Source organism: Mobula hypostoma, chromosome 17 (assembly GCF_963921235.1).
Source record: "Mobula hypostoma chromosome 17, sMobHyp1.1, whole genome shotgun sequence".
NCBI lineage: Eukaryota > Metazoa > Chordata > Chondrichthyes > Myliobatiformes > Myliobatidae > Mobula > Mobula hypostoma.
In genome coordinates, this window is record NC_086113.1 from 52109610 (window position 1) to 52133674 (window position 24065).

The window sequence follows — 24065 nt, forward strand, 5'->3', positions numbered from 1 at the left end:
GTCAAGTGGCACAAAATAACATCTCCAAGTGTTACAAATGTGAACAATCCTTTTCTGTTGCAAATACAAATAACATACAATATGACCTGAAGATAATGTGCCTCATATTCAATGGTTCCAAGACTCGTATACAGAATAACCTTGTGTAAAATCAAACTTGTCTGTGGGAGCATACCTCAGAACAGATAGGTAACATCAAGAATAAGGGATTGAGTGAGAAAAGCAAAGTGAAAAGAATGAAATGACGAGGTCAGTTGGTACAAAATGAAATCTAACAATGTTATCCACACAAGGCTTACTTTGCAATTAATGCTCCAAAGAGCCAATATCAGATTTCGCAATGCTAAGTACATTGTAGGATCCCGGGAATATTCAGGAAATTCATACAGCTCATCGAGTTCCATCACATCTGGCCTCACACAAAGGGCCTTTCCACACTCATTGGGTTGATAGAAAGGTTGGAAGTAAGGACTCATTCCTGCAACTGACCACAACAAATTCAGTTAGTCCAATTTATTGATCAGGTACATGGGTAATTTAAGCAATTCTATTTCCCTAACTGCTACTATAAATAAATCAGACAACAGGCAACAGACACTTTAAAATTGAATACAGTTTGGAATAGGATTTAAAATTATGAAGTTTCATAATTAAATTCAAATTAGCATTTCCACTTTAACACTGTTCTCTATTATTTGATGAATGCAGTGCATTTTAATAAGATCATTTTATCAAAAATGTACATTAACATACATTCATGCAATCAGTGTTAATTTTCAATCACATCCCTGACACAAACTTAAGGAATAACTGACCCAGATAACCTTTTCCCAATCTTACATAATCTAGCTACGTTACAACACGTGCTCGTGCTTTGTCTTTTCCCCCGGTTTATTACTGCTGCAATTTAACATCCAATGTAGTGTATTCTCTCTACATCGTGTTTTCCTGTTTGTCTTCTTTCAATCGGCGTGAAAACCAACTGTCTTAAAAAGCTGCAAGATAAAAATTCAACCCCGCTTTCATCACCGTAAGAGGACATATAACACAACAATATGAATCACAATAGCAGCTCAAAAACATCCATCTAGAATATTAGTTTATCAGCTGCGTACTTTTGTAGGAGTTATGGGATTATGGTATAACCAGCCTAAGTAGTTCTTATTTTTATGAAAATGCCCAAACACTGCACCAGAAACTAACAGAATATGGTTCGCACAAAGTCAAGATCTGTGAATAAAGATTAAGCTTATATTATCAGATTTTAATTTAATTAACTTACCAGGTGATTGAACATTGCTTTTGCTATGATCTGATGAATTCATCTTCAGACTGGAGTACTCATTGTGGTAACGGTTAGTATTGGCACAGGAGGGACTCATACCCACACAGTCTGGATAGTAAGCACCGAGAAAGGGGGCAGCTGGGCTGTCCTTCAGTAGTGGAGGCACAATGAGCATTGAGTACCACTTGCTATCTTCAACTTCACCCACTCGCTGAAAAATTATATGATTTAAGAAAGTTATCTGAAAATTTGTTTTGTGTGTAGGGCTGAATCAGTATTTAGGAAAGAAGCAATGGAGCCACAAGCATCCATTATTTGAAGTTCAAGGACAATGATCATCAATTCAATTTAAAAATATTCATCACAACCTGGGCCCCTTCCTCCTTCCCTTTCTCCTATGGTCCAGTCTCCTCTCCTATCAGATTCCTTTTTCAGTCCTTGACCTTTTCCACCCACCTGGCTTCATCTATCACCTTCCTGCTAGCCTCCTTCCCCCTTCCTGCTAGCCTCCTTCCCCTACCCCCCATCCTTTTTTTATTCTGGCATCTTCCCACTTCCTTCCCAGTCCCGAAGAAGGGTCTCAGCCCGAAATGTTGACTATTAATTCAGTTCCATAAATGCTGCCTGACCTACTGAGTTCCTCCAGCATTTTTGTGTGAGTTGCTTTGGATTTCCAGCATCTGCAGACTTTCTCATGTTCCTTTTAACTTTTCCGATATTTATAATTAGAACTTATACTGTCAAGTCTGAGCAATTTCCTACAGAAAGTGACTGGAACTTCAAAAGAAGTCAAGAAATTTGCATTACTCATGCTTTACTGACATTCACAATAATCCTTTGTTTCAATGGAATTGTAACTTTTGTCATGAGCTCTCTGCCATGCAACTTGCCAGGCAATTCACTCACATTACATTGACTTTCATACACACTACTGAAAAAAGCAAAGTTTCCCAAAGTACAGAACTACAATTTTATTTTTCAGATCAGATCAGAGAGGCACGGAGGGAAATCGTCCGCTAACCGGAGAAACTCCGGATGCGACGTGCCTTTCCTTTCCTTTAAATGCACCATTTTGGAAATTAAATCACACCTTATGTTTCAAAGTTCAAAGTACAAAGTATGTATACAGAATACAACTGAGATTCACAGGCAGCCATCAAACAAAAAGAACACTATGGAACCCTTTCAAGAAAACATTAAGCAATCAACATTCAGAAAGAGAATAAATTGCACAAATGACAAAAAGGAGTGAACAACACAGAGGATGTCAAGCATCAAACCAGGAGTTCAGCAGTATTCAGTGTTGTTCAAATCTGCACTATGCCACTAATCCACTGCTGGCTGCAGGGTCATTCTTCACCAAAGTACCCCAGTCCGAATCAACTGCTCAAAAAAAGCGAAAAAAAAGTAACCAGAATCCAGGACACATGCAACAAGAACCTCAAAGTCCCCCAAAACAAGTCCACAGCCATGCTGATCAATCCTTACAGTATGCAACCCAAGGCTTCTGCACTTCCCTCCAACAGGGAGAGAAAGACCGGTCAAACACAAGCAGACGGCACCAAACACCTGACCATCCTCTGCTCTCATCCTCGCCAACTTCAAACTTGCTGGATACCTCAGAGAGAACCAGTGGAATCCATCATGGGCTCATGTGCTCTCTACAGGCTACTAGGCCTCCAGGTTACACACTCCAGTCCAAACTTCACCAAACTCCCTCGGAGACAACAAAGCGCAGGTTGCTCAATCAGCCCCCAAAAGACACCATCAGAATGTAAATCACAGTTTCCAATCACATGCAGCTTAGTAGTACAATCACATTTGAAAGAAATAAAAGTAGTTTCATGAATTGCCTGCAAGTTGTTGTTCGTCCATCGTAGTCGTCGATGAAGACCTTGACACCATTCGGTTACATTGTTTGCTGGTGCCTTCTTACTTGTGCAAAAATCAGTTTTCCACATCAGACATGCACATAGTGATGGTATTTCAAATGCAACGTTCACTTAGAATAATCCGACGAGAAATTAGGACATGTTGATACAAAGTGAGTCCTTTGTTGGGTGCTCTACATTATGCTTTTGTTTTTAAAAAGAATGAAGGCCTTCCCAGGAAATGAACTTCAGTAGGTTTGTTTGCGCTATTTATCCACTGGCTCTCCTTCATTCAAACAAAGAACATTCAACACATAACCTCTCAAACTTGCATCTCTTATCCAAATCTCTTTTACACATTTTGTGGAAAATGGGTCAGCAAAAGGGTTAATGAATAAGTAGCTAACCCGCATATTTCTATTTCAACTTTGTAACCCAATGTCCTAAGCTAAGACCTGCAGACATAGTCTTTCATAATCCGGATGCAGCACTGAGTGCAGATGGCCAAAAAGAGGAACATGTACTCATATGATTTAGTCACTTATCTGATCTATGATTATGAATATCTTGTGCTATGGATATACTTATTTGCTTCTGGTTACGTAATCTGCTTGTGTAACAGATTAACTTGCATCCTAGTATTTGCCTGTTCATCAGTATAAATATCTGCCGAAATTGCTCTGCAACTCACAGCCTTACACATTTCTACTGGCTCTTCATTATATCATGCTGAATAAAGATATCACTGCGTGGTCTGGTCTCCAGAGTCATTTTTTCTTCAACACATTTGCATTAACTGATCCTCACCTAACAATCACATTGGGTAGGACAGCATTCCTTTACCCGAAAACATTCATCCGTCTATTCCCCCGAACAACTGAAGATCAAATATGACCTCCTCACACAAGGATCATTCCATCCATGCACCAATCCTCCCATCCAATCCTCCCTAACTAGATGTCCACATGTTTTTGTGTCAGGCTCATCAGGAATGCCCAGGAAGTAGTTGTTCAGTAGTAGCCCAGAAAAGAAAAAAATAATACAGAGAGAAACAGGGGAGCAAAATGTAAAACTTTCTGTTTTGAGCCCCACCCAGAATTTTCCAATCATGAAAGGCTGCAAGTTTAAAAAGAAGTCATTAAGTTACAAAACTAATGTCTGCATTAGCGTACAGATTTACCATCAAAGTTTCTTGAACCTAACGCATCTCCCTCCCATGGTATACAATGTGATCATCACCAATAAAGTCTATATGTAATCACCATATTCTGTTCTTAATAATTAATTCTGCTCTATGCTAGTTCATTAGTATCTAAGCATTCATATTACCAAATGACTTTAAAGTAAAAAATAAATGTGGAAGCTGGAAATATGAAATAAAAATAACAGAAAATGCTAGAAAAGCTTAGATTAGGACAGCATCCATGGAACAAGATACAATTCCCATCTCAGAACATCTGAAACATTTGAACATCAGAACTAAGAATAAGGAAGGAAATTAGTTTTGGGACAGAACACAGAACAACAGGGGCATCTGTAATAAGGTAAGACCACTGAGGGTGAACACGGCGCAAGGGACAGATGAGAATCATGCTGGAGAGCGAAGAAGTTCAAGGCTGACATTCCTAGAAGGGAGGTGTCAGTTAATTTAACAGTAAATTAAATTTTAAAAAACAGTAGATGCTGGAAATCTAAAATAAAACCACAAAATTATGCGAAAAACTCAATGGCAGAACCTCTAACAGCAATCTTAGGGTCCAAGTCCATAGCTCCCTGCAATGTAACTAGATAGAACGGCAAAGAAAGCATACAGCTTACTAGCATCAGAGTCAGGATATTGAGTGTAAAAATCAGGAAGTCAGCTGTATAAAGCTCTGGCTAGGAGTACTGTGTGCAGTTCTAGTCACTGCATTTCAAGAGACAGTGCAGAAAAGTATCAGTGCTATTTTTTCACTGCATTTGGTACACATTGCCATAATAAATCAATTTTCAATATTGCCCAGATTAGAGAGCATTAATTACAAGGAGAGGCTGGACAACCCTGGTCTGTTTTCTCTTGTGCATCAAAGGCCAAGGGTATAATCTGACAGAAACATATAAAATTGGGAGACATAGGGTAGATCATCAGAATCTTTTTCCCAGGGAGGAAATTAAGATACCAGAGGACACAGCTTTAAGGCAAGAGGGAGAAAATTTAAAGATGATTTACAAGACAAGATTCCTTAAAAACATTGGTAGGTGCCTGCCAGAAACACGCTGCCGGGGGAGTGGTAGGGAGCAAATACAAAAGCAACATTTAAAAGACATTTACATGGGAACATGAACAGGCAGGGAATGGAAGGATACAGAAGTTAGCACAGCTATCACAGGCCAAAGGACCTGTGCTGTACTGTTCTATGTGGCATGCCTCTCTTTGCAAAGATGCTCAAGATTTCTATCTGTCCCTTTTGTCTTGTTATTCTCAGCGGTTTCACCCAATTACAGACATTCCCTTTGTTCAACTACCTTCTCGCCACTTCTCAAACATTAAATGATCTTTTTTCCACAGATATGTAACTTTGTTTCTCAGTATCTTTTGATTTTAGGGAATATGTATATGCTATGTGGAGAGTCTCACATTCCCTACCCTACATAAAGTTATCCAAAATTTTGTGACCATATTGTCTCACTGAATTCCAATAACACTTCAATTATCACCACTCACCACACTTCCACTATTACCACTCAGCTAAATAAGCAGTATGTCCTGAACTAATTTTCAAAATCCTCAGTGTCCTCACCCTCCATATCACTAGAGTTTTCTTTCTCTTCAAAGTCCTTTATAATCATGCTGCTTCCCAACTCTGGTGCACATTTCCAATTTTAATCCATTATTGGCAAACCTTGCTTTCATCTGAGATCTTGAACTTCCTCCCTAAACCATTCTCACTTTCATTCTTATAAGACTATTACTTTAACAAAATGTTTGGACATAGAGTCTTTTTGTGAATCAATGACTAATTCTGTTTGTTTATGCTCTTGCAAAGCAACTTTGGCAAATTTTTTGACGCACTACATAAATGCACATGTTACATTCACTTCTTGGTGATACAAAGCTCCTGGGTTCAGTCATTAATTCTTACCATATCTTCAGACAAAGAACAGGGGTCTGCATTTTCACCCTGGATAGAAGCAAAAGAAGACTTTTTTTAAAAAAAACACACAAGGATGCAACAAAAAAAACCTGAAGTAGTATAAGTGATTTCTTAGATATTCAGTAAAATCGCATCCACATTCCCATCTGATCAGCATAGTCTCAAACTATATTTCCTCAACCTACATATCAACCTTCACCTTTGCTCAGTTCATCGATGATACAAAGATTGGTGGTGCTGTATAGTGTAGAAGATTACGAAAGGATACAGCAAGATGTAGATAAATTGCAGTTATGGGTAGAGAAATAGCAGCTGGAAGTGTTACACTTTAGGAAATCAAATGCAAAGGGATACCACACTGCAATGGTAAACCTTTGGTGTTGATGTGTAGAGGAACCTTGGGGTCCAAATCCACAGCTCTCTGTAATAACTGCACAAGTTAATAGGATGGTAAAGAAGATGTATGGTATAGTTGCCTTTGCTAGTCAAACCACTGAGATCAAGAGTCTGGAAATTATATTATAGCTTAATAAAACTCTAGTTAGGATAAATTTAGAGTATTACATTCAATTCTGGTCCCATCATATTAAAGAAGTGGAGGCTTTGGAGAGGGTGCAGAAGAGATTTACTAGGACCCTGCCTGGATTAAAGGGTATGTGCTATAAGGAGAAGTCTGACAAGCTTGAGCTCTTTTCTCTGAAGCACCAAAGGCTGAGGGGAGAACTGATAAAGATTTATGTGAGACAGAGACAGTGGGTACTTTCCTCTCAAAATGTCTAATACAAGAGGACATGCATTTCAAGTGAGAAGAGGCAAGTTCAGAGGGCGGTGTATAGGACAAGCGTTATTTTCAACACTGAGTGTGGAAGATGTCTGGAATGCATTGCTGGTGTGGTGGAAGCAAAAAATGATAGAGACATTTTAGAGGCTGTTCCATTGGCACATGAACATGCAAGGAACAGTGAGACATGATCATTGTGTAGTTAGGGAGATTAGCTTAGTTAGGCATTTAATTATTATATTAATTAGTTTTGCACAACATGTGCTGTACTGTTCTATGTTCAGTTTCTCCCCAGTTTTGACCTTTAACATGGTTAAAGAATTTAATAAAATTTCATCCTTAATCCATGAACCTACAAGTAAAACCTAATTAAACAATTATCACAAGCTTTTTGTAATCCAAGAATTATACATCCATGTTATCTACCTAAAGTTCCAAGTAAAGTTTATTGTCAGAGTACATACATGTCACCATATACAATTCTGAGATGCTTTTTCTGAGGCCATACTTAGCAAATCTATTGAACAGTAACTGTAAAATGTAAACATCAGGAAATGTAAAATAAGCAAACTCTGCAAATGCAGATATAAATAAATAGCAATAAATAACAAGCATGAAATAAGTTCAAGAGTTCTTAAATGAGTGTAGTTATCCTCTTTTGTTCAAGATCCTGCAGTTGAGAGGTAGTAACTGTTCTGGAACCTGGTGGCAAGAGTCCTGAGGCACCTGTACCTTCTACCTGATGGCAGCAGCGAGAAAAATGCATGGCCTGGGTGCTGAGGATCTTTGATGATGGATCCTGCTTTTCTACGGCAACATTTCATGTAGATGCACTCAGTAATTGGGAGGGTTTTACCTGTGATGCACTGGGCCGAATTCACTACCTTTTGTAGGATTTTCTGCTCAAAAGGCATTAGTTACCTAATTTATAATATCCTTGAAAAGTATAAGACAACCCCTTCAAGACCATATAAACTAGAACGGAAATGCATTATCTTCTGCCGAAGTGCAGTTATCATGCCCTTAAAAATGGACTAAGGCATTCTGGTGGTAACATATCAGGCCAATGTGTCTATGGTTTCCCATGTTCTCTTTCTGTTAAACAGCAATGAAAAAATTCCAAGGCAATGCAGCTTAATAGCTGTACGCATCCACCTTCTGCCTTCCCCATTGTTTACCAATCCAAATAAAATCGTAGCACAATGTTATAATGAATGTCTTCTGTGGACAAGCATCGACCTACAATCAATCTCTTCTCACAAGGTTACTTCAATAAACTAAGGTAAACAAAGTACAGCTCAATATCCTATCTAAAGATAAACACACTCAATTGTCAATTTTAAACCAAGAGATGAAATTTATACAAAGCATAACATTCTGACAAATTCAAGTTGATTACAGTGTAGGAGCCATGTTCCTATTTTCTTTCTGTATTGTATTTGTTTTGCACATTCATAATGGGAAATTTCTCATGTGGGTTGGGGCATGGTAGAAGCAAATAAGTATAGTTATGTATTCATGCTTTGTCACCTCAGTTTATTTTAGTTGGAGAGCCAACCAGGGAATGATATTTTTTGTTGACTGCCAACTTAGCTTAGTCATGCTTATTTCTAACGTCGCTATAAAATTTATTGCTTTGGTTTGTTTTCAAGTAAATCGCTATACTTTGTCAACAAGAAAAAAAATGTTATACCAAATAAACACCAGTCTATGGCAAAGGAATGCCTCAAACCTGCTGTTGAAACTGGAGCAGCTTGCCATGGAATTATCTGCGACTTTTGGTGACTCATGATGTGTATTTATGGTTTGAACACAGTTTTGAATGGTCAGCTCTGCCTGACCACTGCTCAGTTGCATGGTGTATGCATGAAGGCTTATCGCTTTGTTTTACTGAAGTATCGACATTTGAATTAAATGCTGTTTGGTCTGGTTCATGCGCTGTGGATGCCTATGCATGTTGTCTGTTTGTTGCCTACATATCATCGGTGTATTTTGTAAATGTGCTGTGGGTGAACAAAGTTAATTGCAAGTTGTGCAATAAGGAGAAAGCAACATGAGTGAATCGAAGCAACTCTGTTGTCAGCAACCCTGCAGTTTGGGGATATCAAAACAGAAATTAAACTTACTACTAAAGCTAAGGCTAATCAAATTGAAGGTCGAAAGGAGTACCAGACAAATGTGGACAAAATTAAAGGTTTAATACTATCAATTAAGGATCTTATAAAAAATAAAGAAAATTCCTTTCAAGTGCAATCTTATCTTCAGGTCGACTAATCTGTGAAGCTGTTGCTATGCATATCACACGCTAATCTCGTTAGTACCCAAGGACAAACAAGGAAAACAAAATAGATGTTTTCCAAAAATCGATAGCAATGGTAGTGCTTTCACAGAGGTTATAAAACATGTTCTATTGAAGGTAATGTTGCTTCAACGAGTGAATGCGTCAACTTCCATCGGACAATGTTTCTCAAAGTCCAAAGCATGTTTTAACTACACGTATAGCAGATGACTCACAAGATGTCAAACAGCATATCAAATGTCAATGCTCCAACTTCTGTTGCAGGAAAAAAAACCTTCTGTTTCTTCTACCTCCTTTGCACACATTAAATCAGCGGCTGATTTAGCTGCATTAATGACACATTGACAATTATTGAAGGACAAACATGCATTGGAGGAGCAAGAGGAAGGAGAAAGAAGGAACGGCTTAAGTTGGCGGAAGAAATTGCTGCATGGTTGGCCAAAGTTAATGTGCTAAGGGCTTCAAGTGTGGCCAGTGCTAAAAATGCTCCAGCAGGACAGTCTTATGCTGTGAATTCTATACTGAAAAGCCACAGAGGAAAATAAAAACACTCTATGTCAATGTTGGTTCATTTGCTCCTCAAATGTTTGAGATGTACAAAACTCCTAAGAGTTAGCTCAGGGTGGTTACTCTCACCTGCACTAATGAGGCACTCTGTACCTATGTCATATCCAATAGCTCAAAGTGCTCATTGGGTCCTTCACTTACAGCATGGAAACACTCTAGTTTCAGATGACAGATTTCAGAACAGTATTATTGATATTATGAGCAAGCAAAATGAAAAAGCAACCTTATTGGCACAATACATTTCACTTTGGCCTAAAAGGGAGATTCAAATCTTCGATGTCCATCTATTGCAGTATCATGCATTCATGAAGGCTTTTGCAACTGCCTCTATATCCTTGAACAGTACACCAGGGTCGCCCTAGAGAACTTGTCAGCAGTTGCCAGGTTAGTTAAAGGCTAAGGCTTTATTACAGGAATATTTTTGGAAATTGCATGCACCTACATGTGAAGGCTTTTCCTTGGTATCTATCAAATCTGAAGACATGTAAGCTCTTCAAAACCACAGTCCTTTTCTTCGAGGCTGTTGCAATGACATGGAAGTGGTGCAGGAAATGCCTGCCAATATGTTGATTGTTGTAAAGAAATTGCCCTATATGCTTATGGATAAATGGAGAACAGTGGTCTGTAAACTTTAGAAAGGGCAACCCATAAGATCACTGATTTTATTGAAAGGCCAGTAAGGATGGCAACAGACCCAATAGTTGGGAATATACAGGATGATCCATCACCTCAAATGCATGGGATCATGGGAAGAGTCATTAAAGACTTTCCAGACAGAAGAGGATTTGTGCAGCAGGTAAAGACAAAGACTAAGACCAGCTGTCTGGACAGGCCTATAACCAAGATGTCTTCTACAGGAGGCTGAAATTTGAGGAGCTACAGCTCTAGAAGCTTCATCTTTGACTTGATAGAGACTCTGTACTGGTCTAAGTGCTGGCAACTTCCGGCCTAGATGACTGTTACGTGAATTGACTGGAAGAAGAAAGAGGGCATTTTCATAAATGTTAAGATGTTTATCATCTTTGAAGATATCACATTTTATTTTTGTAGTATGTAATTGTAATTATTTTAGTGTAACAATTCGGGGCTGGGATGTAGGAGCCATGTATCGATTTTCCTGTCTGTGTTGCATTTTGTGTTGTGCATTTACTATGGGTAATTTCCCATGTGGGTTTGGGTGTAGTAGAAGCAAATGAGTATAGTTATGTATTTATGCTTTGTTAGTTCATTTTAGTTTTGTTGGAAAGCCAACCAGGGAATGATATTATTATGTTGACTGCTAACTTCACTTAGTTATGCTTGTTTTGCTTATTTCTAATATTGCTATAAAATCATTCATCTTTGCTGGTTTTGTAATAAATGATAGAACGTACTTTTTTCAATGAGGAACCTAGTTATTCTGGAAATACATCATACAGTATCAACTCCCATACTCAAGACTCTCTGCGGTTTTGGTTTGTTTTCAAGTAACCACTACATACAGTTTTATACATTCAATGCATCTTATTGCTTCAATATTTTAGCTATAGAAAATGTGGAAGCCAGAATGAAACTCAATCTACAATTGTATTAATACTTACGGCAATTATTCATTCACAAGTCAAGACTTTTTGAAAAGCAAACCGTGCTAAAGTGATGATCAAGATGGAAATCTTATTTACAACAGCTACAAATGTTAAAAATGAGTGAAATACCAAAAGGTAAAAATTAAGAACTACAACAGAAACATTGGAAAAACACAGCCAGTCAAATAGCATCTGTGGACGAAGAAACTAATTGACATTTTGTCTCAATAGTCTTTCCTCAGAACAGACTACGGACAATTGACTGGGTAATGGAAAAACAGAATTAGATAGGAAAACATGCATTCATTTATAAGAATGAAAAATTAGCTCCAGACAAGCAAAAAAGTGACTTTTCCTTTAATAATAAATAAAATAATGGAATTAACTAGAAGTAATATTTTGAGCACAGATACAAGTATCATTTGGAGTAAGGGTCGGATTTTTGCTAATTCACTTCAACTTCTTATGGTGAACCCTATTACATTTTTGCTTAGATTTCAGTAAGGGCTTGACAAAGATTGTTGTGAATGATATACATTATATTTAAAACAGTGAAGATTTAGGCTGAAAACATGGTTTGTAAATGTAGTTGAGCTTTTGTCAGGATTACATAAAATTAAGAAATTTCTGAATGGAATGCTCAAGGAACTGTATTGGACCACCATTGTTTTCAACTGACATGATTGGATTGAGCTCAGAATTGCAATACAGATTTAATTTTCAAGTGGAACTAAAAGAGTCTTAGCAATTTTTTTTTGTGTGCCATACTCTGCCAGAGCCTTGGCGACCACTTTTTCAAGTGGTTGTCTTGGAGGAAAGATTCTGTGAGTGGTCCCCCACGTCCTTGTCACAGCGCAGTTTTTTTTTTACGAGACCGAGTTGCGAGCTTGACACTCAACCCGGCACGGATGGAAAGCGTGCCCGGGAGCAGCCCGACTGGATTTGAACTCGGGAATCTTCGCTCCAGAGTCCGGCGCTGATCTTGCTGCACCACCAGCCGGACAATTACAGCAATTGCAGTATCAATTACAGTATCCAAAATGCTTAAGCAATTTGCAGTAATGCCAAAGCAACTAAAATGTTAAATGACCTTCGTTCCCACGATATGAGAAACAAATTATATAGTGGTTAGATCAAACCACACCTGGAGTAAGATATTGGGATCTTCCCATCTTGGCACAAGCACATTCAAACACACGAAGCAGTGTGAAGAAAATACAAAAGATCAGCAGTTTTAAGAAAAATCTTAACCAAAAAGAAAATGCAGGAAAGTGAACACATTGGTTTACCCCTACAGTGTTGCCTAGTGTCTCTCCTACGTTAATATACTTGAGGCTCATCCCTCTGTTCGTTTTTGTCATCTGTCCTAATACTTGCGTTAAACTGTATGCCATATTGCTCTTTAAGTATTTTACTACACTTTATGTACCAAATGCCTGATGATGCTGAACAGAGACTCACAAGTAATCTTATAAGAAAAACATAGAATTAAAAAGGCCAATCTGAAAATATGCATAATATGCATAAATAGCATAAGCAGAACAGCATTTTGTATGTTTGTGTAATTGCAACTAACATGGAAATCAAAATGCTAAGTACTTCAGAGATCAATAGATTAAATACATTATTGAATAGGGCACAGATATCATTTTTAAAAATATCTAAATATTTCAGTGGAAAGATTTAAAAGTTCTGACCCAAAGTGAAGCTCTGAATAAAGCTCAATATCTTAGTAGATGGTAAGGCACTTCTGTTCAGCTACAAAATGGATGAGAAATACTGTGTATCAGTAAGCTGAATGACACATATTACTCTTCACCTTAACTGCATTATGAGTTTTCAAGCCACAATGGTATGTTTTTGCTGATGCTGCAGTCATCTGGATATCCCTCGTTAATTGCCGCCATTTTGCACAATCAGGCTTTGTACATTGAACCTGTAACAATTAATTACATTGGCATCAATTGGTACAGAAACATTAGAGTTTATTTAAGAATATTAATTTGCCCAATAACATTAGAACTACAGCTCAACTGAGCATTCCAAATGTATGAAATTTTCCATTTTAGGTGATAGCAGAAAAGTCAATAGAGTGGTCACAACAGCTGGTACAGTGACAGACTTCAATCTATTTAAAATATTAAATCCAGCAATAATCCAAAGTTCTAAACATTCTAAGGATGTCCTAGAAAACTATGCCTTTGGGTTTCTTTCTCCCAATTAAGTGATGCAAATATTACAAGTTTTTTCTGCAACTCAAATTCTTAACTCCAATTGGAAGTTCAAAGTAAATTTGCTATCAAAGCACATATAAGTCACCAGATACAACCCTGAAATTCATTTTCTTGCAGCACATCCAATAAATCCATTAACAGAATAAATGAAAGACTATTTGGGTGTTCAACCAGTGTGCAAAAGACAAACTATGCAAATACAAAACAAATAAATTATTAAAAAAATTAAAAAGTCATAAATACCAAGAACATAAATGAAGAGTTCTTGAAAATGAGTCCATAGGTGTGGGAATACTTCAAAGATGAGGCAAGTGATGTTATCTCCCTTGGATCAACGGCTGCTGAATGAGGGGTATAACTGTTCCTGAACCTGGTGTTATGAGTCGTGAGGCTCCTGTACCTGCTTCCTGATGGCAGTAGCAAGAAAGCAGGTCCTGGGTGGTGGGGGATCTTGATGACGGACGCTGCTTTCCTACAACAATGTTTCGTGTAGATGTACTCAATGCTGGGGAGAGATTTACTATGATGGACTAGCCTGTATCCACTACTTTTTGTAGGATTTTCCATTCAAGGGCACTGGTGTTTCCATACCAGGCTGTGATGCAGGCAGTCAATATACTCTCCACCAAGGACCTACAGAAGCTTGTCAAAGTTTTAGACGTCATGTCGAATTTTCACAAACTCCTAAGGAAGTAGAGGCATTGCCGTGCTTCCTTTGTAATTGCACTTACGTGCTGGGCCCAGGGCAGGTCCTCCGAAAGAGGAATTTAAGCTTGCTGGTCTGCTCCACCTCTGATCCTTCAATGAGGACTGGCTCATAGATCTCTAGTTTTCTTCTCCTGAAATGAATAATCAGTCACTTCCTCTTGCTGACAATGTGCAAGAGGTTGTTGTTATGGCACCGCTCAGCCAGCTTTTCAACCTCCCTTCTATATGCTGATTCATAACCACTTTTGACACAGCCTATGACAATGGTGTCATCAACAAAATTGATGGCATTGGAGCTGTGCTTAGCCACACAGTCATAAGTGGAAAGTAACTAGAGCACAGAGCTAAGCATACAATCTTTTGGTGCACCTATGCTGATAGAGATTGTGGAGGAGATGGTGCTGCCAATCCAAATTGTCTGGGGTCCGCATGTGAGGAAATTGAAGATTCAATGAATGCGGAGCTGTAATTGATAAAGAGCATCCTGTTAAATACATCTTTGCTGTCCAGATGTTCCAGGATTGAGTGAAGAACCAATGAGATGACATCTGTTGTAGACCTTCTGCTCCAGTAGACTAATTGGAGTGGATCCAAGTCTCTTCTCAGGCAGGAATTGGTTTCGTCACCAATCTCTCAAAATACTTCACTGTGGATGCAAGAACTACTGGACGACAGTCACTGACGCTGGTTACAACATTCTTCTTAGGTGCCGGCATAACCGAAGCCTGCTTGAAGCATTTGGGTACCTCACACTGCCGAAGCCAGAGGTTAAAGATCTCACTGAACACTCCAGCCTGTTGACCACAGTTTTTTAGTACTTGGCCAGGTACCGTGTCTGGACCGGATGCTTTTCATGGGTTCACCCTCCTGAAAGCTGTGCGCACAAAGTTCAAAGTAAAATTTGTTATCAGAGTACATACATGTCACCACATACAACCCTGAGATTCTTTTTCTGCGGTACTTAGCAAATCTACAGAACAGTAGCTACAAACATCTGGAACTTAACTGTAAATAAGCTGTACAAATGCAGATGTAAATAAACAGCAATAAGTAGAGTGCATGAAATTACAATATGACAGAGTTCTTATGAGTGTAGCTATCCCCTTTTGTTCAAGAGCCTAATAGCTGATGAGTAGTAACTGTTCTTGAACCTGGTAGTGTGAATCCTGAGGCCCCTGTACCTTCTACCAGATAGCAGCAGCAAGAAATGAGCATGGTCTGGGTGGGGAGGACCTTTGATGATGGATGCTGTTTTTTTCACAGCAACATGTGCTCAATAGTTGGGAGGCTTTTACCTGTGATGTACTGGGCGGTATCCATTATATTTTCTAGGATTTTCAACTCAAAGGCATTGGTGTTCCCATACTCAGGCTGTAATGCAGTCAATCAGCATACTTTCCACCACACATCTATAGAAGTTTGCCAAGGTTTTCCATGAAATGCCAAAGCTCCACAGACTCCGAGGGAAGCACAGGTGCTGTCGTGCTTTCTTCGCAATAATACTAATATGATGGGCTCAGGACAGGTCCTCTGAGATAGTGACACCAAGAAACTTAAAGTTACTGACCCTCTGTACGTCTGATCCTCCAATGAATACTGGCTCATGGACCTCTGGTTTCCTTCTCCTGAAGTCTACAATCAGTTCCTTGGTCTGATTGGCATTGAGTAAGAGGATATTGGTATTATACCACTTAATCAAATTTACAATCTCCCTCCTGTATACTGATTCATCACCCGTTTTGATACAGTCCACAACAGTGATGTCGTTAGCAAGCTTATATACAGTGTTAGAAACATAGAAAATAGGTGCAGGAGTAGGCCATTTGGCCCTTCGAGCCTGCACCACCATTCAGTGTGATCATGGCTGATCATCCAACTCAGAACCCTGTACCAGCCTTCCCTCCATACTCCCTGATCCCTTTAGCCACAAGGGCCATATCTAACTCCCTCTTAAATATAGCCAATGAACTAGCCTCAACTGTTTCCTGTGGCAGAAAATTCCACAGATTCACCACCCTCTATGTGAAGAAGGTTTTCCTAATCTCGGTCCTAAAAGGCTTCCCCTTTATCCTCAAACTGTGACCCCTCGTTCTGGACTTCCCCAACATTGGGAGCAATCGTCCTGCATCTAGCCTGTCCAATCCCTTTAGGATTTTATACGTTTCAATAAGATCCCCCCTCAATCTTCTAAATTCCAACGAGTATAAGCCTAGTCGATCCTGTCTTTCATCAAATGAAAGTCCTGCCATCCCAGGAAACAATCTGGTGAACCCTCTTTGTACTCCCTCTATGGCAAGGATGTCTTTCCTCAGATTAGGGGACCAAAACTGCACACAATACTCCAGGTGTGGTCTCACCAAGGCCTTGTACAACTGCAGTAGTACCTCCCTGCTCCTGTACTCGAATCCCCTTGCTATGAATGCCAGCATACCATTCACCTTTTTCACCGCCTGCTGTACCTGCATGCCCACTTTCAATCACTGGTGTCTTATGACACCCAGATCTCGTTGCACCTCCCCTTTTCCTAATTGGCCACCATTCAGATAATAATCTGTTTTCCTGTTTTTGCCACCAAAGTGGATAACCTCACATTAAATTGCATCTGCCATGAATTTGCCCACTCACCTAACCTATCCAAGTCACCCTGCATCCTCTCAGCATCCTCCTCACAGCTAACACTGCCGCCCAGCTTCGTGTCATCCGCAAACTTGGAGATGCTGCATTTAATTCCCTCATCTAAGTCATTAATATATATTGTAAACAACTGGGGTCCGAGCACTGAGTCTTGTGGTACCCCACTAGTCACTGCCTGCCATTCTGAAAAGGTCCCGTTTATTCCCACTCTTTGCTTCCTGTCTGCCAACCAATTCTCTATCCACATCAATACCTTATCCCCAATACCATGTGCTTTAAGTTTGCACACTAATCTCCTGTGTGGGACCTTGTCAAAAGCCTTTTGAAAATCCAAATATACCACATCCACTGGCTCTCCCCTATCCACTCTACTGTTGGATCTGTACTTGGCTCATAGGTGTAAAACGAGTAGAGCAGGGGGCTAAGTACACATCCCTGTCGTGCTCCTGTGCTGATGGAGATAGTGGAGGAGATGTTTTTGCCAAATTGAACTGACTGGAGTCTGCAAGTGAGGAAATCCAGAATCCAATTGCACAAGGGGGCATTGAGGCCCAGGTCTTCGAGTTTACTGATTAGTTTTGAGGAGTAACATTATTAAAAGCTGAGCTGTAACATTGACCTCAGAGATTGAAATCACAGGATCATCGGGGCTGTGCGAGTTGCGTGATGGTTCCTCTATGCTTTGATGGTCAAAGCCAGCAAAGAAGAAATTGAACTCATCTGGAAGGAAACCCTGTTGTCACCCACGTTGCTTGATTTTACTTTATAAGAGGTGATAGCATTCAATCCCTGCCACAACAGTCGAACGTCGCTCGTTGAATTAAATTTAGTCCGGAATTGCCACTTTGCCCATGAAATGGTGTTCTGGAGATTGTACCTGGATCTCTTGCAACTTTCTTGGTCACCAGACGTGAATGATCTGACCCTCAGCAGATTGCAGATCTCAATAGTTCATGCAGAGCTTTTTGAACCAAAGGGGATAATTTCACTCAACATCATAATTGTTCCCACACCTATGGACTCACTTACAAGGACTCTTCATCTTATGTTCTCTTTATTGCTTATTATTTACCTTTTCCTTTTTATATTTTCAGTTTGCTGTCTTTTGCACAAGGGTTGGGAAAGACTAAATTATTTTGTAGGGATACACTCATCTACAACAGTTTTAATAAAGTCCATGACAAGCATGATATATTCATTGAGATCCCCAGATGAGTGCTTGAGCACGGCCCAATCCACTGACTTGGAGCAATTCCATAGCCGCTCCTCTGCCTCCCGTGACCATCTCTTTATTCTAATCTTTGGAGCTTTGCTCTTTAGCCTCTCCCTGTATACGCAGGACAGCCAAGTGATCCAATTTACTGAAATGGCATTCCTCAATGGTAAACTAAGTAAAACATTTCTGTACCTTCTGGTGCAATTTGAAATCAGAATATGAATTTGAATATTAGCTTCTAGTCGTGGAACTTACCCAGAAAGGAACCAATTGATCAGCCATGAATGCTTTCAGGCTTGGCTCACTTTTGCCATTGCTGGTCCAAATTCTTTTCCAGGTAGCATATTTTTCATATCCATCTTTGTGGCTGAGGAAAATTTAACAATAAACATAACAATATGCATTAGGAAAATGTCTACATTATTGTAAATATGAATAAGATTGAGAAATTCTGATAACCAATTATCAGTCGGAAATCCAAAATATTAAGCAGCCAGTTCACTGGAGTCCCATTTCCCATGCTCCCTTTAAATTCACTAGAATCATTAGAAAATTTGTCAATTGCCATCTGACATCTAAAATATTTTAAACGACATTAAGCTGTTGTATGTCACAAGCCCCCAGATAAAAACATTGCAGATTTTTCTAACAATTCATGACTTATTAAAAATCTTAAACACCACTGTGAAACAAAGCAGCATCTCAGTGGATGTTTTTGTACGCCAGACTATCAAAACATTTCATCAATAAATTTCAGCACGTTTCAAATTTTGTTGTTGCCGTGTTACCAGAAAATGACAGTAATGTGTTAATTCACAATAATGTTTGTCACCAAAATATTGGAAAAAGTTCATGAACTGTTTATGGAATTTCATACATTACGTGCAATTCATTAAATATTTTTAAGAGTAGGAAATAGAGTTTTGCTTTGCAGTAATTGAAGCACATAAAATTCTGAAGATATGTCTACATTCCACATTTCTGTAAATTCCAAATCAAGTTCTATGGCAATGAGATCACCATCTTATTGCCAATAAAATCCAGCAAATTGCACCAAGTTACTTGCACAATTGCAAGTTGCCCAGGCAGATGTCCATTTTCAAATATTTCGATCCAAGTTCTGAGAGTGCTAAAATCAATTAGCACCTTACAAGGTAGCACAAAATAGGGTACCTGTGTACTCAGCACAGAGCAAATCCCTAAAGCTCATCATTTTGAAAAAACTGACGGCAAATAAGTACGAGCACATGGAAGAAGTCCAAATAAAATATTTTATCATATCCTTCAAGATAGGTTTAAAAAGAGGATTGCCTGAAAGTTCTCAAAGGTATGATAAGCATTTTAAAAAAGATATAATTTTTTAAAAATCTCTAGAAATTTACCTGCGGTAACAATGGTCAAAGCACTCATTACAGAAATGTTCTCCACAAGATAAATGGTACCAGCGTGATGTGTAACCATTTTTTGCACATCTAAAATGAAATATATATGAATTTACATTTCAAATTTCCAACCAAATAAATCTTCAAATTTGAGAACTACCATAGGTGCCTAACAAATTGAAGGAACAGGTAACTATGTGTGATAAAGGAAACTGGGAAGCAACACATCCAAAAGTGTAGAACAAAGTTCCTAGTTGTAGGGTGGAAATGCCTATAGAGACATGGAGAGTGGAGTCTTGGAGACAGATGAAGAGCCAGTGCAAAGCAACAGGAGTACAGATGGGTGAACAAAATTTGGTGAGGTGCTGGACATGACCAGTAGGGCATAAATGTATAAAGGTTGGAAAACTGGAGGTGATCAGGAGAACGTAATCAAAGTTGAATCCTGAAGTAAAGATATGGATAAAAATGGTGAAAGTTAAAAGATAAAATAATAATTTTTAGATCAACACTAAGCCAAGGAGTTTGCCGTTATTGTTAACATGCTGATTCAGTGGAAATGATCAAGAAAACTGACTGAAGTAGACATGAGAAAATTAAGATTGTAATAGGGCTTAGGGTATTTGCATTAAAGGATGGTCAACTCTTCAGCATACATTTGAAATAAATTTTAATTACGTATTTATTTGCAAATTAAGGCAATATATTGATCTAAAACATGAAGTAGAAGAATAACATTGTTGAATGACTGAAGAACCTTACGCATGGCGCATGGTGGTGTAGCGACAAAAGCTGCTTATCTGGGTTTTATCCTAAACTCCGACGTTTATTATTTCAGTAACGCCACAAGAAACATATGCTAATTGCACACTGTAAATTTCCCTACTGTGTAGGTTTGTGGAGCAATTCAGGAGAGGGGTGGGGAAGGATGTAAGCTATAATCTATTAATATGTCATTAAATGCATTTTTTTTCCATTCATTTGGACCTGGGTAATATTGATGTGGTGATAGATTCTTTTTTTTCCAAATGGCTTCAGCTGTTCTGGCAAAAGTACCCTTAGAATACTGCTGCTAGGAGTGAGGGATTCCAGGATCTATATCCATAAACAATGAGGGAGCTGCAAGATATTTTCGAATCAAGGTGCTGTGCAATTTCAAAGTGAACTTGCACATGGTAATGTTCACTTTATCCATCTTCATGTTTGAAGTCATGACTTAGGAAGTTTGAATAGCCTGGGCAAATAAATACAGTGCCTTTTATTAATGGTACATACTGAAACCACTATTGCGAGTGAAGAAAATATATTTATTGGATCATCAATACAGCAGCAAACAAATTGATTTGATCTGGATGGTCATGATATTCTCAATGCATCTAGGCAAGTGAAAAGTATTCCATTGCACTGTACAGGCTTGGTAGCAAAGGCTTGGCCAGTGATTCAGAAACTATATTGTTTAGAATAGGCTAATAGAAAATATTCCTTTCCCCTCAATCAACAAAACAACAAGTATTGCTTACTAGTTCTCAACTTAATATTTAAAACAAAATCACAGAGAATAGAAGTTCCACATGATGCAAACAAAAAAGATATTAAGTGTTTATTTGAAAGCCTTTTCAAAATGGTTACTATTTTTAAAATTCAATTTACATTTCAGATTTTCTAAAGCAAACAAGCAGTATATATTACTTAAATGATTTTCTAAAGCAAACAAGCAGTATATAGTACTTAAAAGAACCAAAGGTCCTACTTTAACATTCAACATGGTCAGAAAATGTAAAATACTTGTAATGCTGATTATAATTTTCTCCCATTTCTGGATTTATCATCATCTGGTATGGTCATCAGATGATAGCATTTGATCTATATTAGTTTAAAATTAAAAAAAAACAATTCCACTAAAATTAATAATAAATTGTCATTTTTATCAGTTCAAAATCTGTAAATTCCTTTTCCTCAAACTTTAACTTACAGTTGCCATGCATATTATTCAAGGAGCAGCAATAAAACAGATTTTTGTTGAAACCTGAGTGTGATGTTACGGTTTCATTATTCAAAGGACCCATTCATCATTTCTGTGTGGAATTTGCATACATGAGTTTCTATTGAGTATTCTGATTTCTGCTCACATCCCAAAGACTTGCTGGTAGATTGACTTCTACTGTAATTTATCCCTTAGTGTAATTAAATGGTAAGTTAATCAAAAGCCAGTGCATATGTGGTTTAGAGGGACGAAAGAAAATAACGAAAAGAACGCGAGTACTAGGTTGGGAGCTGATATGACTGCATGGGCTGTGTCTCCTCTTTCTATGTTATAAGTAATAAAGTGTTCTTGCAATAAACATAACATTAAATTGACTTGCCTTTCTGCAGCACTTGCAAAGCAAACAGGGTGTGTTGCAGTGCAGCCAGCTTTTTCACATTTTCTGTATTTCTTTTCACAACCTTCTTCCTCTTCTTCAGTTTCAAAAGTTTTCTTTTTGACCTTTATCAAATCCCAAATAAAGGCAATATGAATCTATATTACTGAATTGGAGGACTAACACAACAATTTCACATAATCACTCTCTATGTCATTATTTTAAAAGATAAGTTTAACTATTAAAATTTCAAGTACAATGCAAAATATATTAGGGTACGCCAAATGCTACGTCTTCCACAGCCATCTTTAAAATAATATGGAATGTAAACCATATGCACCATTAGTGGCATATCACTTACTACTGCTCACATTCATCTGCAAAGCTGCAATGACATCCATCTTGCATCTTCCTAAACTGGGGATTGCAAATAGAACAATGGGAAATTGTGTCTTCAGCAAAAAAACAAAGCAAAATTCTGTGCATGTATCACGAATTCTTAAGAGGATATTTGCAGTCTTGCAAGACCACAGTGATCATTTTGCACTACAAATCAAAATATCCCAATTTAAACTAAGTTTTGTTCCCTAATTTTGCCAGAAGTTGCTTTATTCTTGAAAAATTCTATAATTTAACATTAGTTTAAGGAATAAAAACTCCTAAAAATATATAGAATTCACAAACAAGAGAAAATTTGCAGATGCTGGAAATCCAAGCAACACACACAAAATGCTGGAGGAACTTAGCAGGCCAGGCAGCATCTTTGGAAAAAGAGTAGAGTCAACGTTTTGGGCCGAGATCCTTCATCAGGACTGGAGAAAAAATAAAAGATGAGGAGTCAGGGTTAAGAGGTGGGGGAGGAAGAAACACAAGGTTATAGGTGAAACCATGGGGGGGGGGTTGGGGGAGGAGAGCAGTAAAGTAAGAGCTGGGATGTTGATTGGTGAAAGAGACTGGTTGCTGACTTGAACCATGGTAAATATAACAAGCACATGCAACTGTCAATGTTGCTCCTCCAACCCGAGTGTGGCCTCATCACGACAGTAGAGAAGGCCATAGACTGACATGTCGAAATGGGAATGGGAACTGGAATTAAAATGCGTGGCCATTGGGAGATCCCACTTTTTCTGGCAGACGGAGCATAGGTGCTCGAAGTACTCTCCCAAAGTACATCAGGTCTCAGCGATATACAGGAGGCCACACCAGCATCACTGAACACAGTATATGACCCCAACAGACTCACAGGTGAAGTGTCGCCTCACCTGGAAGGACTGTTTGGGGCCCTGAATGGTAGTGAGGGAGAAGGTGTAGGGGCAGGTGTAGCACTTGTTCCACTTGCAAGGGTAAGTGCCAGGAGGGAGATCAGTGAGGAGGGACAAATGGACAAGGGAGTCGCGTAGGAAGTGATCCCTACGGAAAACAGAAAGTGGGAGGGGAGGGAGAGAGAAGTCCTTGGTGGTGGAATCCCATTGGAGATGGCAGAAGTTATGGAAACTTATGTGTGCTGGATGTGTAGGCTGGTGGGGTGGTAGGTGAGGACAAGAGGAACCATAGCCCTGGTGGAGTGGTGGGAGGATGGGATGAGGGAAGACCTGCACGAAATGGAAGAGATACAGTTGAGAGCAGAGTTGATGGTGGAGGAAGGGAAGGTCCTTTCTTTGAAGGAGGACAACATCTTCATTCTGGAATAAAAAGCCTCATCTTGAGAGCAGATGCGGTGGAGACAAAGGAATTGAGAGAAGGGGATAGTATTTTTACAAGTAACACGGTGGGAAGAGGTATACTCCAGGTAGCTGTGAGAGTCCGTGGGTTTATAATAGACATCAGTAGATAAGCTATCTACAGAGGAAGAGACAGAGAGATCGAGGTGCCTGAAATTCACCAGGTAAATTTGAGGGCAGCGTGGAACTAGGAAGCAAAGTTGATGAAGTGGACAAGATCCGCATGGGTACAGGAAGCAGCACCAATGCAGTCATTGATGTAGCATAGGAAAAGTTGGGGATTGACAAGTGTAGGCTTGGATCTTAGT

General features: G+C 38.9%; 1 protein-coding gene across 4 annotated transcripts in view; it reads right to left on the reverse strand.

Moving 5' to 3' along the window:
• Positions 1-24065, reverse strand: part of LOC134358023 (lysine-specific histone demethylase 2) — a 62914-nt gene that overhangs the window by 29148 nt on the left and 9701 nt on the right. For 3 of the 4 annotated variants that reach the window (XM_063069886.1, XM_063069888.1, XM_063069887.1), the window contains exons 3-9: positions 22040-22161; positions 19677-19766; positions 18550-18661; positions 13322-13438; positions 6279-6317; positions 1283-1496; positions 300-484 (exon numbers count right to left, since the gene is read on the reverse strand). In XM_063069886.1, coding sequence (XP_062925956.1) covers positions 300-484; positions 1283-1496; positions 6279-6317; positions 13322-13438; positions 18550-18661; positions 19677-19766; positions 22040-22161 — 879 coding nt within the window. Of the gene's footprint in view, positions 1-299; positions 485-1282; positions 1497-6278; positions 6318-13321; positions 13439-13979; positions 15299-18549; positions 18662-19676; positions 19767-22039; positions 22162-24065 lie in introns of those variants that run through there. The other variant, XM_063069889.1, reaches the window with a different exon arrangement.